The sequence below is a fragment of the Oncorhynchus tshawytscha genome, linkage group LG03, assembly GCF_018296145.1.
Source record: "Oncorhynchus tshawytscha isolate Ot180627B linkage group LG03, Otsh_v2.0, whole genome shotgun sequence".
In the NCBI taxonomy this organism is placed as follows: Eukaryota; Metazoa; Chordata; class Actinopteri; order Salmoniformes; family Salmonidae; genus Oncorhynchus; species Oncorhynchus tshawytscha.
The window spans coordinates 14,119,220-14,137,013 of NC_056431.1; the positions used below are offsets into that span (position 1 = coordinate 14,119,220).

General features: G+C 44.5%; 1 protein-coding gene across 1 annotated transcript in view; it reads right to left on the reverse strand.

Moving 5' to 3' along the window:
* Positions 1 to 244: 244 nt before the first annotated feature.
* The window catches only part of LOC112244421 (zinc finger protein ZFPM2), a 211,062-nt gene continuing 193,512 nt past the window's right edge, over positions 245 to 17,794 (reverse strand). The window contains exons 6-8 of the mRNA XM_042310247.1: positions 6,207 to 6,413; positions 4,313 to 4,537; positions 245 to 3,810 (exon numbers count right to left, since the gene is read on the reverse strand). Of these exons, the coding sequence (XP_042166181.1) occupies positions 1,259 to 3,810; positions 4,313 to 4,537; positions 6,207 to 6,413 (2,984 nt within the window). The 3' untranslated portion in view covers positions 245 to 1,258. The remainder of the gene's footprint in view (positions 3,811 to 4,312; positions 4,538 to 6,206; positions 6,414 to 17,794) is intronic.

Sequence of the window (17,794 nt, forward strand, 5' to 3'; positions counted from 1 at the left end):
TCTATTCAGTCTGTAAAGCTGTAGCGTTACAGATCCCATGATAGAATGTAAACGTAATTTCCGATTGAGCCGACATGTGCAGTGTTTACCATGAATGCAGTGTCCTCTAAAGTGGGAACATTGACATTAAATTTGATTCACGCAATGCAGATTGAACAGGGCCCTCTGTCCCTTATATCTAATGTACAGATCCACTACACTGGTACTGTGTTGTGGCTTTGAAAGAAAAGAGCAAACATCAATGGATTATCCTGAGGATTTAAGTTTAATTATGACACCACATCAAAATAAAAATTATTTCCAACAGTTCTGGAATTTTATTCCATCCATATACATGCATAGCAACAACGTTTTTTAAGAAACTTTTTTTCTCTCCCATAATTAGGACATTGGAATGATTATTTTACATCGGTATCCCCCGTCAACCAACCTCCATCATCAACAGCAATAAATGTCATTCTTGTACAATTTTTTTCTCCAAATAATATAATGCAGTCCCCCTCATAATACTGCTTTCAGTAATGTTCCCTCATTTACAAAGTATTGCATCGAGAGCAAATGTTAAAAAGGGAGACCAAAGTGTAGTTCAGCAAACAGAAATATGAGTACTGTACAAGAATGTTGCCATCCTCCTGAAAACATCCACGTCTGAGTTGAAGAAAAGAGACAGGGACACAGCCACATACGTATGCTAAGCCAAGTGTATGCCAAAACAGAAGATGCAGCTGGATTGTACCTGGCTATCCCACCAAAGGGTTAAGGCCAAGAATCCGAGTCATGAATAGCAAAGCTGCAAATGACATTTAGGCATATACAAAAACTGTTACAGCAAATAAGAATAGACAAGTGCTTCCGTAGCTATTTTGTGTCTAAAATGCATCTCATTTGTATTCTATCGTTTCATTGAGCCTACATTACAGTGTAAACAATATGTGTGCTACACAAGAATGACTATACAATAACATTACAAACAACTCTTGATATAAATTTCATTTGAATTTTAAATTAAGATCACTACTATTAATACTGATTGTAAAATAAATAAATGTGAAAGTGGCACCAACTCTGGATTCCTTTTTTATTTTTTTAACCAATGATTTGCAATGAGGTGTTAAAATGATGAAAGAAGAAGCCTCTCTTGATTGTCCACAAGCAGCGTTTAGAACTGCGTGAGTGATGCATTATTCCAGACACGACAGTGTACCCAAACAGAAAAAAGGGGAGTGGGAAGGGACAGGAAAACTAAACAGGAACTAGTTCATTTCACATGCTCCGCAGCATGTGACGAACAGTAAAACTTCTTATGGGTAATAAAGTTTGATAGGTTGTTGAATTGGATGTCACAGAGGCGGCAGTACTTCCCGCTGCCCGGAGCCTGGGACGACCCATTCAAACCCTTTGTCACCGTGGGAACCGTCTCCTCGGTCGGAGACTTGGACGCGGGCGACACGTTCTCGTTGGAGTCGGACGGGTTCTCCGCACCCCACGTGGGTGAGGGGTGGCCGTCTTGCTGCTGGGGATTGTGGGATTGGTTATCCTGGTTGGGCGGGACGGGCCCCGATCCCGAGCGCTCCTCTGGCTTGTGACCGCCGTTGACTATCACCATGCCCCTGTTTTTGGGCAGCAGGGGCAGTGGCTCTTTGCTGGGGAGTGGGCAGCCGTTGGCAGCAGGCTGCTCTCTCCCCGTCTCTGGTCCCCCTCCATTAGTGCTCTGCTCCTGCTCGCTGCTCACCTCTCTCTCGCCCTGCATGACCAGCCCGCCGGCCACGTAATCGGTCGGCTTTATCCCGAAGTAGGGCGATATTTGCTCGGCACCTTTCATCTTTTTTATTGCGCCGGGATAAAGGCAGTGGGGCAGAAACATGTTCTCGTCTTTAGTCGGGATGAGCTGAGCCTCGCTGAAGGGCTTGAGACCCGGCACTGGGCCCATGTGAGGGGGGAACATTCCACCCCCATTCTGCACAATCATTTTATCGTTGCCGTTCTTCTCACATGGGCTCTTATCGTAGGCGTCATCAGGATTACTGCCTTCACTCTTCACCACGTCTGGGAACATGGTCTCACCACCGTGCTGCTGGGAGGCTGTGGCTGTTGTCACAGGGCAAAAGTTCTGTTTATGCGCTAGGTAGTTCTCCACTTTGTTAAAACTGATCTTGCACACTGTACATTCGTGATAGTCTAACAGTCTTTTGGGGGAGTTGGACGATGTCTTGTCATTGGGGATCGGCGAGCACTTTTTGCTGAGATCGATGGGTGCGTCCAGCTCCTGCTGGTCCATAGTGGTATTACTGTTGGGGGCCATGATAGACTTGGTGACGGTGAGGGAAGCCTCCAGGTGTTTGGGGACCATCCCTGGGAAGACGTCACAGCGAGGGTGAAAGCGGTCGGCCAGGCTCTCCACTGCCTCCTGGGACGTACAGGGGTTCGCCATAGGAGGGACCCCCAGGAACCCTGGCTGCCCAATGGAGGGTCCTCTCGGGTCCTGGTCTGGGAGACACATCTCGTACATCTTTCTGCGCTTGCGGGTCCTCATGGTCCTCTGCATGGACGGAACCTTGTTGGCGGACATGCGTTTCATGGGGGGGTCGTGACGCGTAGCACAATAGTACTGCTTGTGGACCATGTAGGTCTCGTGGCGGCTAAAGGTGATATTGCAGGCTGCACAGGAAGTCTGGTTGGGGTCGTTGACGTCAGTCTCCACTAGAGGCGTGTTGGTAGGGCTCTTCCCCTCCACCGCCTGCTGCTTCCCGTTCAGCCTCTCCTCCATCCCGGTCGGGGTGGTGGAGACCTTCTTCACCTGCCCCGGGAGCTCCTTCTCTGGGCCTGGGTGTTTCACTGCCCCTCCTGCATTGATCATGTCCAGAACACTCTGAGAGTTGACTGACAAACAGGCCGACTGCATCAGGTGGCTGTCGGTGACCTCAGACGGGTGGCATCCGGTGAGCATACTGACTGAGCTGTGGCCACTGTTGGGGCTCACGGCCTTGTCTGAGATGCTGGAGAAGTCAGGCGACTTGGTCATGTGCTGCCAACGACTGTTACAGTAGTGCTTTTTGTGGACCAGGTAGTTTTCCAGGTTGTTGAAGGTGATATTGCATTCGAAACACGTGGCCCCTTTGGGGATGAGGGGGCTGTAGATCACCGGAGGGTAGACCGTGTTCCCTCCGTGGCGTAGCCTCCGGTGCACCAGCTCTGACATTTTAGCCAGAATCTCAGAAGCCTGCGGGACGACAGAAATGTCCTGGGAGAAAGCGAACTGGGACAGGAAGGGCCCCATGGGGTAGGTGGGGCCCATGTTATGCTGAACAGGAGAGGAGGCCAAGCGGGGGCTGGAGGGCTCAGACTTGATCCGGGTGTAGGAGAAGCTGGCCTTACTGCCCGGATGGCCACCGTCCCCCTTCAACCCTGACAGCATGGGCTTTTTCTCAGCCTTCTCCAGCTCGCTGTCGATGGTGACGTCCTTGCTGAGGGATCCTTTGGGACTCTGGAGGGCTTCCTTCCGGTTGGCCAGCTCGACGCGGGCTGCCGCCTGCTGCAGGGCTTCCTCCGCCCCCCTGGGGGAGTGCTCGCTGTCGCTCTCCCTGTGAAGTTTGCTGCCACCACCGTGGCCATTGTGGCTGTGTAAGTCCTGATGCTGCAAGAGTTCCCTGTGGTTCTGAAAGCTGATATGGCAGTGATTGCATCTGAAGGCGGCCTGTGACAGGTGAGAGAGGATGTGATGTTGGAACGTAATAAGAGAATCCGCCGTGTAGTTACAGATTGTGCATTTCAAGCTGGTGCCAGGGGGGAGCGTCTCTTCCATTTTGACACCTGTTAGGGAGATAAAAGGACACTATTGAGATTCCTCGTCTCCTTCCCACTCTGCCTTAACGTTAACTACGGCTACGATCAAAACCTGATGCATTATGCCAAGCTTACTGCCAACCTTCCTGATTTTTGGTTGGGCTGAAAGCTAAACTGTCAACTGCTTAAGCTGACAGGTGGATGTGTATATTTATGGCGCTAAGAGCAGTAGTTCACATTGCCAATTATTTTACCTGACTAATGTGAAACTGACATTGTCTTAATGTCAAGCAATACTAAATATTAAAGGTATACTGTTCTGTACTACTCAACGTGATTAAATAATACATAGGATTACCTTTAATGATAAGCACATCTCATGTCAACATCACTCAATGGTGAGATACTTACAACTAAATGAAAGCTCAAGTAAATCTACATTTCATCTACTTTACAGTACTTTACAAGTATTACTACAGTAGAAGCTCAACTACTATACTAATAGTACTAGCAGGACATCTCTACTCACCGCTGTGCATGCTCAGGTGCATTTCCAGGGCCCTGGCGCTGGTGAAGCTCTTGTTGCACTGTGGGAAGGGGCAGATGCTGGGTGTCTGGTGGGGTCCGTTGTCATTCTCCTCCCCTTGGCTCTCTGGCTCCCTCTGCCTGCCACTGCAGTAGTACATCAGGTGGGCCTGCAGGTTCCTCTCACTGCGGTACCAGATCCCACACGCCTTACATGGGAAGATGTCCTCTGGAGAGAGAGAGAGTAAAACACAGTGCAGAGAGTCAGTGTACAACGTCAGGGTAGTATGTCACAGTAGAACTTCAGGGTAGAGCGGCAGGGTACAACGTCAGGGTAGAATGTCACAGTAGAACATCAGGGTAGAGCGTCAGGGTACAACGTCAGGGTAGAATGTCACAGTAGAACATCAGGGTAGAGCATCAGGGTACAATGTTAGGGTAGTATGTCACAGTAGAACTTCAGGGTAGAGCATCAGGGTACAAAGTCAGGGTAGAATGTCACAGTAGAACTCCAGGGTAAAGCGCCAGGGTAGAATGTCAAATCAAATCAAATTTTATTTGTCACATACACATGGTTAGCAGATGTTAATGCGAGTGTAGCGAAATGCTTGTGCTTCTAGTTCCGACAATGCAGTAATAACCAACAAGTAATCTAGCTAACAATTCCAAAACTACTACCTTATAGACACAAGTGTAAGGGGATAAAGAATATGTACATAAAGATATATGAATGAGTGATGGTACAGAGCGGCATAGGCAAGATACAGTAGATGGTATTGAGTGCAGTATATACATATGAGATGAGTATGTAAACAAAGTGGCATAGTTAAAGTGGCTAGTGATACATGTATTACATAAAGATGCAGTAGATGATATAGAGTACAGTATATACATATGAGATGAATAATGTAGGGTATGTAACATTATATTAGGTAGCATTATATTAGGTAGCAAAGTGGCTAGTGATATATTTTACATCATTTCCCATCAATTCCCATTATTAAAGTGGCTGGAGTTGAGTCAGTGTGTTGGCAGCAGCCACTCAATGTTAGTGGTGGCTGTTTAACAGTCTGATGGCCTTGGGATTAGAACTTAGAACTTCAGGGTAGAGCGTCACAGTAGAACTTCAGGGTAGAGCGTCAGGGTACAACGTTAGGGTAGAATGTCACAGTAGAACTTCAGGGTAGAGCGTCAGGGTACAACGTTAGGGTAGAATGTCACAGTAGAACTTCAGGGTAGAGCGTCAGGGTACAACGTCAGGGTAGAATGTCACAGTAGAACTTCAGGGTAGAGTTTGTGCAAACACAACACACACACGCTTCTTTCTCTTTATAGCTCTGATTTGATACTCAAAGCTAGGAGAAAATAATACCCTGTAATACCCAAGCCTGTGATAGGACTGTGTTGATACCACTAGGTTGATGCCCTTTCTCAAGGGCAACTGAAACACTGGACCATCTGCCTGCAGCAGAGCAACCTCCCTGTCAAGCTGAACCCAGATATCCCTTATTAAGTAAACAAATGCACTATTTGCATGAAGCTTGTATTTTGCAATTAACAGGTTAGTGGGAGGCTCGCCTGTGTTTATGTGAACCCAAACTGAAGGTCGACAGCTCTTATCTCAACCGCTCTTAACACAGACTCATCTGGGTTAATCTAGAGCCCATAGACGGACATACAGACAGACATTTCTTGTTTATTAGGGCAATGTCCAAAACGGAACCCTATTCCCTATATAGTGCAATACCTTTGTCCAGTGTCTGCACCCTCATTCCTATAGTGCACTACTTAAAGTTTTGGCCTAAAGTAGTGGACTACATAGGGAATAGAGTCCATTTCAAACACAGCCCTAGGTGAGACTACAGTACAGACTAGCCATGAAGTGTATTGTAACTCACTGTTGACGATGGCAGTGGGCAGAATGGAGGCCATGGCGGCCTGCTGAGGCAGGAGCTGGATGGTGTCCAGCAGTCTAGCCGGGTACATCCCCTCGCTCAGAGACATGTGGTTGATGGCCTGTAGACGGGAGTCAAAGTCCACGGCGAACGCCACTAGCTCCTCGCCCCCCATGATGTTCTTAGTGGTGGTACACCACAGCTGACCACCTGGAACAGACAGAAGGGGAAGATGCTGAAAAAGATAGTTTTTATCCTGTGTGACTCTGTTGGTAGAGCATGGTAGTGTTAGCCTGTGTAGCTTAGTTGATGGGTTCGATTCCCAGTGGGGACAGTATTATATTATTATTATTGATGTTTCACCCTATAGGTGACTCCAAACTCTGGAGTTCAGAGGGTATGGAATTCCATCCAGAGGGACATGTTATAAGGACTTAATAATAATGACTATATAATGACTAAAGTGTGAAATCACAATGTCATACTTTGGTTAAAGTAGTAGTAAGAAATGTCATACTCAGTGGGGTAAATTGTAGTAGGTCTATGCATTGGAGCTATACTGTATACTTCAGTAATATAGCATAACCTCAAACAGATCCTCTACACACGATCAGATGTTTGTGTTTAGGGATGAAACATCCCAGTGAAATCTTCTGAACATATTCATTAAGTTAGGATGAGAGACTGGAAGGGGAGGAAGGGGTAGAGGAAGGTTTTTAGCTTAGATAATATTTATCTCCTGCACAGGCTTTTCAGCTGCACTTCATTTTCCCTTGAAGAGATTAAAGTTTTTAATATGACTATTTACAAAAATCTGTCTGGGGCGATAACAACAACGATGATACGCTCACGCTAAATGGCAGAATTAGGACATTGTTTCAGAGAAAAGCTGGACAATTAATTAGGGCACTCTGTTAGCTTTCAAAGATGTGCAAACACTCCGACAGAGCAGCGTCAGGATGAGAGAGGACCTGTAATTTGAGTCCAGCTGTTGTGGAAATAAGGGGTGTTGCAGAAGAGAGGGGAAAGGTATGAAGGGTAGAACAGAAGACTAACTGCACCCCACTCATAGTTCCATCCTCCTTTAGAGAGACACTGATTACAAATGTTTACACAAAAGGTAGAAATCATTGGTTTTAAAGGTCAGTGTAGACAGGGTTGAGGTTTTCAAGTGAGGCTCCCAACCCAGGGAGGAAAACTGAAGAATAACTGCTGTAGTTACTATGAAATTTTTATTTTATTTTACCTTTATTTAACCAGGCAAGTCAGTTAAGAACAAATTCTTATTTTCAATGACGGCCTAGGAACAGTGGGTTAACTGCCTGTTCAGGGGCAGAACGACAGATTTGTACCTTGTCAGCTCAGGGGTTTGAACTTGCAACCTTCCAGTTACTAGTCCAACGCTCTAACCATTAGGTTACCCTGGAATGATTGTTATGAAGCCTAACCTCCACACCAATCTGAGGATGTATCACTCCTCTCGGGTACACCTTCCACGGCATTACATCTCCCACCTGAAGCTGGTCATAACCTCGCTATTCCCATTAACACATTTCCCAAACTTTTCATTACATTTATGTCAAACAGCACTGAAATTAAACACTATTACAAATGTGTCATAGGAGTGAAGCAAGCTGTAGTAAAATATGCCATCTTTTAAAGTCCCATTTCTGTGTGTGTGTGTGTGTGCTCTGTGTGTGTGTGTGTGTGTGTGTGTGTGTGTGTGTGTGTGTGTGTGTGTGTGTGTGTGTGTGTGTGTGTGTGTGTGTGTGTGTGTGTGTGTGTGTGTGCATCCGTATGTGTGAGTGGCAGGCAGCAGGCAGCACTAGCTCCTTTAAAGAACAGTGCCTATCTGCTGACCAATCTCCCGTGATGAGAGACACACTTCAGGTCCCTCCACTTGAGCGCTGGTTTTGATTCTCTCTCACCACACACAGCCTGGAGAGTCCCTTTGAATTTTTATCTCCTAATTAAAGTAACAAAACTCCTCTGCCGTCAGACAGCGTTACCATCAAGGTAGGTACTAACTGCCAGCGAGCAGCCACAATGGGGGGGAGGTGTGGGGCAGATCGTCACTACTCGCCACTAAAAGTTTCAATTGGTAGAGATTCCACTTCTCAGGTTCTCGGTTAACAAAGAGAACGGAGAAAAAAAACCTGATACTGAACTCACGACTGACTTGTCTACATTTTCACTGTCTTTGAAAACAATTTCGGTTAAAGATACTCTGAATTACTGCAAGCCTACCACTGCTAATTGCTAATGATTGTTAGTACTCATAACCTACTATGAAATATACACAGTAATGTACCTCCTTCAGCCAGCCAAACTACAGACACCCATCTGTCGTCCGTGAGAATGCTGGGGTGGTGCTCTAAAACACAGAATACTGACTCAGACAGAATCATCCCTGCCTCAGAGGAGACTTCAACCACCCCAACCGCTTAGTCCCAAATAACACCCTATTCCCAATATAGCGCACTATTTTGACCAGAGCTATAGGCCCTGGTCACAAGTAGTGCACTAAATAGGGGAAAGGGGTGGCATTTGGGAGATACACATAGATGGCAGCTCAGGAGATCCCCTGAGATGTTGCTCTCAGGGCATCACTGTACACCACAGTTTTTGCTTCCCAAGCTTGGTCTTGATGGAGAACCAAAAGATTTGTTCTAGGCCAGCACCGACACACACAAATGTGCACCCTTTTGGGTTCCTAGGACAAGGATTGGGAAACACCTCTTACTGTACAGAGAGAGGGGCGGCAAAGGCAAATAATTATGTTTAATAGTTCATGAAAGTTTATCTGCATCATACTGGCTGCATTTTGCCTTTTTTGAAAGTGCACAGCCCACAAGTAAAACTGGGGAAAAGGCTAAAAAGTAGCAGCTTGTGTGATTTGCACTGTTTTGCCTGTTAGCGAGCTAGCTCTCTGCAATGAGCTGCCTGCCTGGCTTTGTGCAGCGGCCAATACAGTTGGAATGAATGCTATTGTGCTGAATCCTCCTGCAGAGCACCTGATAAAAGAATAAAGAACTATGACTTATTCTAAAAACAATAGAGGAATTTAGGAGAGACAATAGGCCAGCTGCTTCATTAAAACAATCAAAAAACCGCATCCTGTACCTAGTCCAGATAATTAAAAACACTGCCTTGCTTTCTACATCCCCCTTCTCTCTCTCTCTATTGCCCCCTCTCTCACTCTCGCCCCCTCTCTCTCTCTCCCATCTCTCTCTCTCTCTATCACCCCCCCTCACTCTCGCCCCCACTCTCTCGCTATCTCGCCCTCTCTCCCCATCTCTCTCTCTCCCTCTCTCTCTCTCGCCCCCCCACTCTCTCTCTCTGTCTCCCCTCTCTCCCCCATCTCTCTCCCCCCCTCTCTCTCTGTCTCTCTCTCCCCCCTCTCTCACTCTCCCCATCTCTCTCTCTCCCATCTCTCTCTCTCTCTCTCTATCCCCCCTCTCTCTCGCCCCCACTCTCTCGCCCCCTCCTCCCCATCTCTCTCTCTCCCTCTCTCTCTCCCCCCCCCACTCTCGCCCCCCTCTCTCTCCCCATCTCTCTCTCCCTCTCTCTCTCTCTCTCTCTCTCGCCCCCCCCTCTCTCTATCGCCCTCCCTCTCTCTCACACTCACCCCCCCTCTCACTCTCGCCCCCCTCTCTCTCTCCCCTCTCAATATAATAATCACCAGCTCTACATTGGGCCGGCTGGCTAAATGAGGCTCGGCTGGCTAAATGCCCATTCCTTCTCTTCTCCTTTGATGAATGCGGTATTTGAACATGTAGTTGAAGATATGACGGAATTCAAGAAACAAAATGATGTGAGCGAGAGGGGGGGCCTTTGTATATGTAAGTACTTTCACTAATCAAACATCAAAGAATGAATCGTATGGGGAAATAAGACGCACGTACTGTACTGTGTGTCCCTCCTCCCCAACTACAAACCCCAGAGATTTCAAAGTCAGACTTCAGAGGCCATTTTACATTTCTTCAGCTTTAAATGACAATGGATGTACAGTAAAGTAGCCTATACAGCAGGAGGATTCAATTCGTACCTCACGGGGACCGGAGCCTGCTGGTCTTTTGTTCTACCTGATAATTGGACCCACCTGATATCCCAGGTTTAAATCAGTCCTTGATTAGAGGGGAACAATGAAAAACACAATGGAACTGAGGGCTATACATTTACATTTGAGTCATTTACCAGACATTCTTATCCAGAGCGATTTACAGGAGCAAATAGGATTAAGGGCCTTGCTCAAAGGCACATCAACACATTTTTCACCTAGTTGGCTTGGGGATTCAAACCAGCAACCTTTTGGTTACTGGCCCAACGTGCTTAACCACTAGGCTACCTGCTGCCCTAGAGTAAATGTGAACATGGGTCACCGTGGTGGGGGGGAACAGACAGTATAAGATACTCGAGGTTATGAGGAATGGAATACATTTGCTCCTGCCTGTGCCACACCACTGTCCGTATCTTAATGAAACACAAACACATCTCTCCAGCCTTGTTGCAGTGAGAGAGCTGGGAGGAGACGACAAAGCAACACACATAACAGAAGGGTTTGCATAATTAAACTGGCCTGCAGACAGGTATTCAAATGTTTGTGTGTAAACAGCACGACTCTTTAATAGTTTGCTGTAAAATGCATAGTTACGCACATCAGCTCTCCCATCTGTCTACAACACAGGCCAGACCCACTGCAGCACAACTACACTTTATGGGGCTGCGGGTGGCTTTCAGCAAACATACAGTAACCTTCTGGCAGTAACCACATTGTGTTCTATGGATTTGCAGCACACTTTTGAGACAGGACACTGTAACCATGTGGTCTCTCTCCTTGAGGAGCTGTTGCCAGGAGCTTGATGGTGATTTGCAAATGGCCTGATTATTTCAACCCCTTATCCAATCTCTTTCTCAGCTAACTGTTGCTCTGTCTTAATTGTGAAGTGATGGTTGTAGAGCCGGAGGGCTCAGTGCTTTTTGTAATTAAACACCTCTGGTCTTGTCTCAAAAACAGACAAGACTCTCCTTGTTGAACGGACGGCTAACCAGGGAGAGCCTACTGGCACCTACGAATATCAAGTAGCTGCCTGCCTGCCATGTTTGTTAACTTGTTCGGGGTTTAAATGTTCTCTTAACCTAGACTGTGTTAGCCCGCTGAGCTAAAGCCTAGAAATTATCTCAGGAAGCTAACGCAATTCTTCAGGTTTCCGCCAAGGCTACTAATCCCACAAGTATTGTTCACTAAACTATAAACTTAAATCATATTCAGTGCAATGTCTACATTATTAATATATGGAACTAACAAGACAATTTTCATACTAACAACAGCCTATAGCTACAGAAAAACTAAACAAACTCCTCTTCTCATGAATAACAGCAAATATTGAGAGTGTTTCTGAACAGACAGGATGGTGATATGGCAGCAGGCTGTCAAACCATCAGGTTAAGACAACAGCCAGACAGCAGCACAGACAGGCTGAGAGAAAGCTGAGTGAGACTTCTCATGGCAGAGTGAATGTGAAAAGTCACTAATCGGTCAAACAATCCTATTGTTACAGGGTGTGGTGTGGAATAAACTGCAGTTAGAGGACTATAACATTATAGCATTGATTTGAATCCTCTTATTCCCCCGCTCTCATACCTCCACCTTCCATTCTGATGATAGTATTCTGGCCACCACTAGAAGGCGCTCTTCTCATGCTAAAACGCAACTCCGCACCCAGAGGAAGTTTTCATGTTGATGCATAGACACCCTAAACACAGCAGCATGTCAGACTGACAGACTCCGTCCATACGTTCAAGAAGATATAGAATGGGAAGCACTCTTATAACCTTCATTTACTCTGTTTCTACAGTGAAAACAAGTTGTTCTGAGACAATGTATGTGGTGAGGATAGCCATCATATTTAAGCTATTATGACGGTTATCGATCTGTTGTACCTGTCATCACGCTTGTGAAAATACTTATAGTCTAATAAAAATACTAATAGCCAATTTTGTGCAGCAAATACACATTGTTTGAGACATAACATAATGTATTCTATTGACAAAACCACTCGTTTAAAAAAGCCTTGTTGAATAAATATGTGTTTATCCTGCCTCGTTTGTCTGACACTCCTGACCCAAAGCCCACCAACACTACAGTGTACAGATTCATTTTAACATCAAGTGTTTTGCAGATAATAGCCAACACTGAAAGCTCGTGGATGGCCTTGAGCAAATGGCACAGGGGTCAGAGTCCACAAATTAAACCTGGGTTCCCAGGAGAGTGTCATACAGAATCCCACTGGTACACATTCATACCAGCTACAAAGACACTAAACTACAACACATCTCAGAATAATCATATTATTTCATTTAACAGATATTCAATTCCGTCATTCTGAGTTCTGGAACAAAGAAAATCTGTTTCCGGCAATGATCTGATTGAGTGGATTATTTTGCACAGTGTAGAAATGAGATGCTTCCTTTTATAATGAAATGATATTTCTTTAGCAAATCTCTGGAGATGCATTGAATCCGTTTCATTGCACAGTGAAAATGATATTGACAAGTGCCTGTTTGTCAGGTAATATCACAGAGAGAGAAAGAGAGAGAGAGAGGGACAGAGAGAGAGAGACAGATAGAGAGAGAGAGAGAAGGACAGAGAGAGACAGAGAGAGAGAGAGAGAGAGACAGAGAGAGAAAAAGAGAGACAGAGACACAGAGAGAGGGGCAGAGAGAGAGAGAGAGGGACAGAGAGAGAGAGACAGAGAGAGAGAGAGAGAGAGAGAGAAGGACAGAGAGAGACAGAGAGAGAGAGAGAGAGAGAGAGAGACAGAGAGAGAAAAAGAGAGACAGAGACACAGAGAGAGGGGCAGAGAGAGAGAGAGAGGGACAGAGAGAGAGAGAGAGAGATTTCAATGCAAGAACAGGTTCTGAGCCTGACTACACTGATGCGGGAGGTAACCACCACATATTTGGACACCCCTCCTTGTACAGTAGCCCTATTATAAATAATAGAAACAGTCCTGACCTAATACTGAACAAAAATGGGAAGGAGTTAGTACATCTCTGTCGAGCCTTGGGCCTGTACATGCTTAATGGTAGAATCAGAGGGGACTCTTTAGGTCAGTTTACTTACTGCTCAGCTCTTGGGACAAAGTGTAGTCGATTATGCCATCACTGACATTGACCCCTCCTCCATTAGTGCATTCACTGTCAGACCACAGACATCATTGTCAGATCACAGTCAGATCAACGTGTTTCTGAAGAAATTAACCGGCAATATTCATTTTTTAAAAAAACAGCCCAATAAACTGTACAACATAAACCAATCGTACAGATGGGCTCCAAACAGTGCAGAGAGATTCATTGAAACATTGAACTCAAATGAAATGATGAACTCAATACAGTTTTTCAATAAGTCACGGTACCAAAACAATAAAGATGGTGTCAATTCGGCTACTCAAAACATCAACTGCATATTCTAAAAAGCAGCATCGAAAGCAAATTTGAGAAAACCAAAGAAAAGCAACATCAGAAACAAAAAACAAAATGTTTCTGACAAATGGTTTGATAATGAATGTAAAACAATTAGAAAACACTTTTGACAAATGTCAAACAAAAAACATAAGCAGCAAAACAACCCAGAGATACAATATGAATACTTTGAAACTCTGAAACAGCATAAACAAACATTGAAATGCAAGAAATTGAATTATACCAACAAGACACTTGATGAAATTGAAAACGCAATTGACCAAAATCAGTTCTGGGACATGTGGAACAATTTAAGCACAACAAAGCCACATGAATTAGCCATACAAGATGTAGGAATTTGGAAAACTTATTTTGATCATCTATACAAAAACATCCCACAAAAGACTTAGAACAGAACCAATTAGAAATTCAAGAATTCAAGAATTCAAACATTTCTTCAAGAAAAAAATGTAATAAGTAAATGTCAAATTGGCTTTCTCCTTAACCATCGCACTACTGACCATATATACACCTTACACACACTAATTAATAAACACCATCACACTACTGACCATATATACACCTTACACACACTAATTAATAAACACCATCACACTACTGACCATATATACACCTTACACACACTAATTAATAAACACCATCACACTTCTGACCATATATACACCTTACACACACTAATTAATAAACACCATCACACTTCTGACCATATATACACCTTACACACACTAATTAATAAACACCATCACACTACTGACCATATATACACCTTACACACACTAATTAATAAACACCATCACACTACTGACCATATATACACCTTACACACACTAATTAATAAACACCATCACACTTCTGACCATATATACACCTTACACACACTAATTAATAAACACCATCACACTACTGACCATATATACACCTTACACACACTAATTAATAAACACCATCACACTACTGACCATATATACACCTTACACACACTAATTAATAAACACCATCACACTACTGACCATATATACACCTTACACACACTAATTAATAAACACCATCACACTACTGACCATATATACACCTTACACACACTAATTAATAAACACGTCCACCAAAAAAAGAGGGCAAAATATTTGCTTGCTTTATTGACTTTAAAAAAGCATTTGATTCTATTTGTCACGAAGGGCTATTCTACAAAATTCTCCAAAGTGGGCTTGGTGGTAAGGTGTATGACTTAATAAAATGTATGTACACAGAAAACAAGTGTGCAATAAAAATCAAAAACCAAAGAACAGAATTATTTTCAATGTCGAGGTGTGAAACAAGGCTGCAGTTTGAGTCCAAATCTTTTCAACATTTATATCAATGAATTAGCAGACATGTTGGACCAATCTCCAGCCCAAGGACTCACACTATTTGACACAGAGGTGAAATACCTGCTATATGCTGATGACTTGGTACTTCTGTCACCAACCAAAGAAGGTCTTCAACAGAACATTCATATTCTAGAGCAATATTGCCATAATTGGGCCCTGGCAGTAAATTTCCAAAAAGCGAAAATCATGATTTCCCCCCCCAAAAAATAGATGTCAGAAACACACATAAATTCACCCTGAACAACACCTTAATTGAACACATTAAAAATTACACCTACCTTGGTCTGACCATATCTGCATCGGGAAACTTTAATATGGCAGTGAATGCACTCAAAGAAAAAGCCCGCAGAGATATGTATGCAATAAAAATGAAATTATTCAAAATCAACATCACAATTAGAATGTGGACCAAAATATTTGACAGTGTAATCCTACCAATAGCTCTTTATGGAAGTGAGGTTTGGGGGCCACTCAATAAACTGGACTTTAAAGTCCAGAGAAATACACCAACTAATGCATGTAGGGCAGAATTGGGCCGCTTCCCAGTAATAATGAAAATACAGAAAAGATCATTAAAATTTAAATTCAAGTCCAAATTCAAGTCTGCAATTTAAAGCACTTCAAACGAAAGAGCTGAGCCCAGAGCTGTCACCTGCCCAGGCTGAGCCCAGAAACGAGCCCTCTCAGTCAGCCCTCTCAGTCCCACCTGGCTGGTGTGGACCTCACCAACCAAGCTGAGCCCAGAGTCAGCTGGTGTTGGACCTCACCAACCAAGCTGAGCCCTCTCAGTCAGCTGGTGTTGGACCTCACCAGCTGAGCCCAGAAACGCTGTCAGCTGGTGTTGGACCTCACCAACCAAGCTGAGCCCAGAAACGAGCCCTCTCAGTCAGCTGGTGTTGGACCTCACCAACCAAGCTGAGCCCAGAAACGAGCCCTCTCAGTCAGCTGGTGTTGGACCTCACCAACCAAGCTGAGCCCAAGCCCTGTCAGCTGGTGTTGGACCTCACCAACCAAGCTGAGCCCAGAAACGAGCGTCAGCCCTCTCCCAGTCAGCTGGTGTTGGACCTCACCAACTGGTGTTGGACCTCAAAACAAGCTGAGCCCAGAAACGAGCCTGGTGTTGGACCTCACCAACCAAGCTCCCAGTCAGCTGGTGTTGGACCTCACCAAAGCCCCAGAAGCTGAGCCCAGAAACGAGCCCTCTCAGTCAGCTGGTGTTGGACCTCACCAACCAAGCTGAGCCCAGAAACCAACCAGCCCTCTCAGTCAGCTGGTGTTGGACCTCACCAACCAAGCTGAGCCCAGAAACGAGCCCTCTCAGTCAGCTGGTGTTGGACCTCACCAACCAAGCTGAGCCCAGAGTCAACCTCACCAACCAAGCTGAGCCCTCTCAGTCAGCTGGTGTTGGACCTCACCAACCAAGCTGAGCCCAGAAACGAGCCCTCTCAGTCAGCTGGTGTTGGACCTCACCAACCAAGCTGACACCAGCACTGCTTCAAAAGAAAGAATTCCAATAAACAAAATCATTAAGTAATCAAAGGAATCAAATTTACAACATTGGAACAACGAAACAAAATCCCATAGCCGACTAAATTGCTATCTGACCCTAAAGAGAGAATATGAATTGGCTGATTATCTCTACTGTCAGAGATACGAAGCAGAGACAGATCCTTACCAAGTACAGGCTGAGTGACCACCGATTGGCAATAGAAACCGGCAGACATAAAAAGACATGGCTACCCAAAGAGGAGCGTGTATGTGGTCACTGCATGACAGGGGAGGTAGAGACAGAGATGCACTTTCTCCTTTACTGTGATAAATATTCCTCACAAAGAGATTCATTATTCACCGAAATGACTACATTTATTCAAAAATTGTACAAATTAAACCCAGAGGAAAAACTACAAATACTCATGGGCGAAGGAGCAATGGTCCTCTTGCAGCCAAATATGTATTTTCCTGCCATAGCCTGAGGGACACTGAATAATAACATCTGCATAGTAAGCAGTAACTTCCTTATTATTACTTTTATTGTTATTACTATTATTATTGTTATTTATCATTCCAAATAGTAGTGGTATGGGTGGTAATGGTAGTGATAACAGTTTAGTGATGGTAGTAGTAGTAGTAATGTTGATGGTAGTTGTAGTACTGATATAAAGGAGAAGATGACCATTATTTAGTTATAGGTTAGTTATAGTTTCATTTTCCATATTTAGATTTTAGATTTATACATTTCTACTATTGACTGTTACCATTTTATTGTTATTATTTTTGTATTTAATTTTGTATTATTATTTACTACCATTTTATATTATTATTTGCTATGGTTTATAATTTTGTTACAATGTATATTGTATACATTGTTGCTTTGGCAATATTGACACAATGTTTTTCATGCCAATAAAGCAGCTTGAATTTGAATTTGAGAGAGAGAGAGAGAGAGAGGGGGGGGACATAGAGAGAGAGAGAGAGAGAGAGAGAGAGAGACAGAGAGAGAGAGAGAGAGACAGACAGAGAGAAACAGCGAGAGAGAGAGAGAGAGAGGGGGGGACATAGAGAGAGGGGACAAAGAGAGAGAGAGAGAGAGAGGGGGACATAGAGAGGGACATAGAGAGAGAGGGACAAAGAGAGAGAGGGACAGAGAGAGAGGGGACATAGAGAGAGAGGGGGGACAGAGAGAGAGACACAGAGAGTGGCAGAGAGAGAGAGAGAGAGAGAGAGAGAGACAAAGAGAGA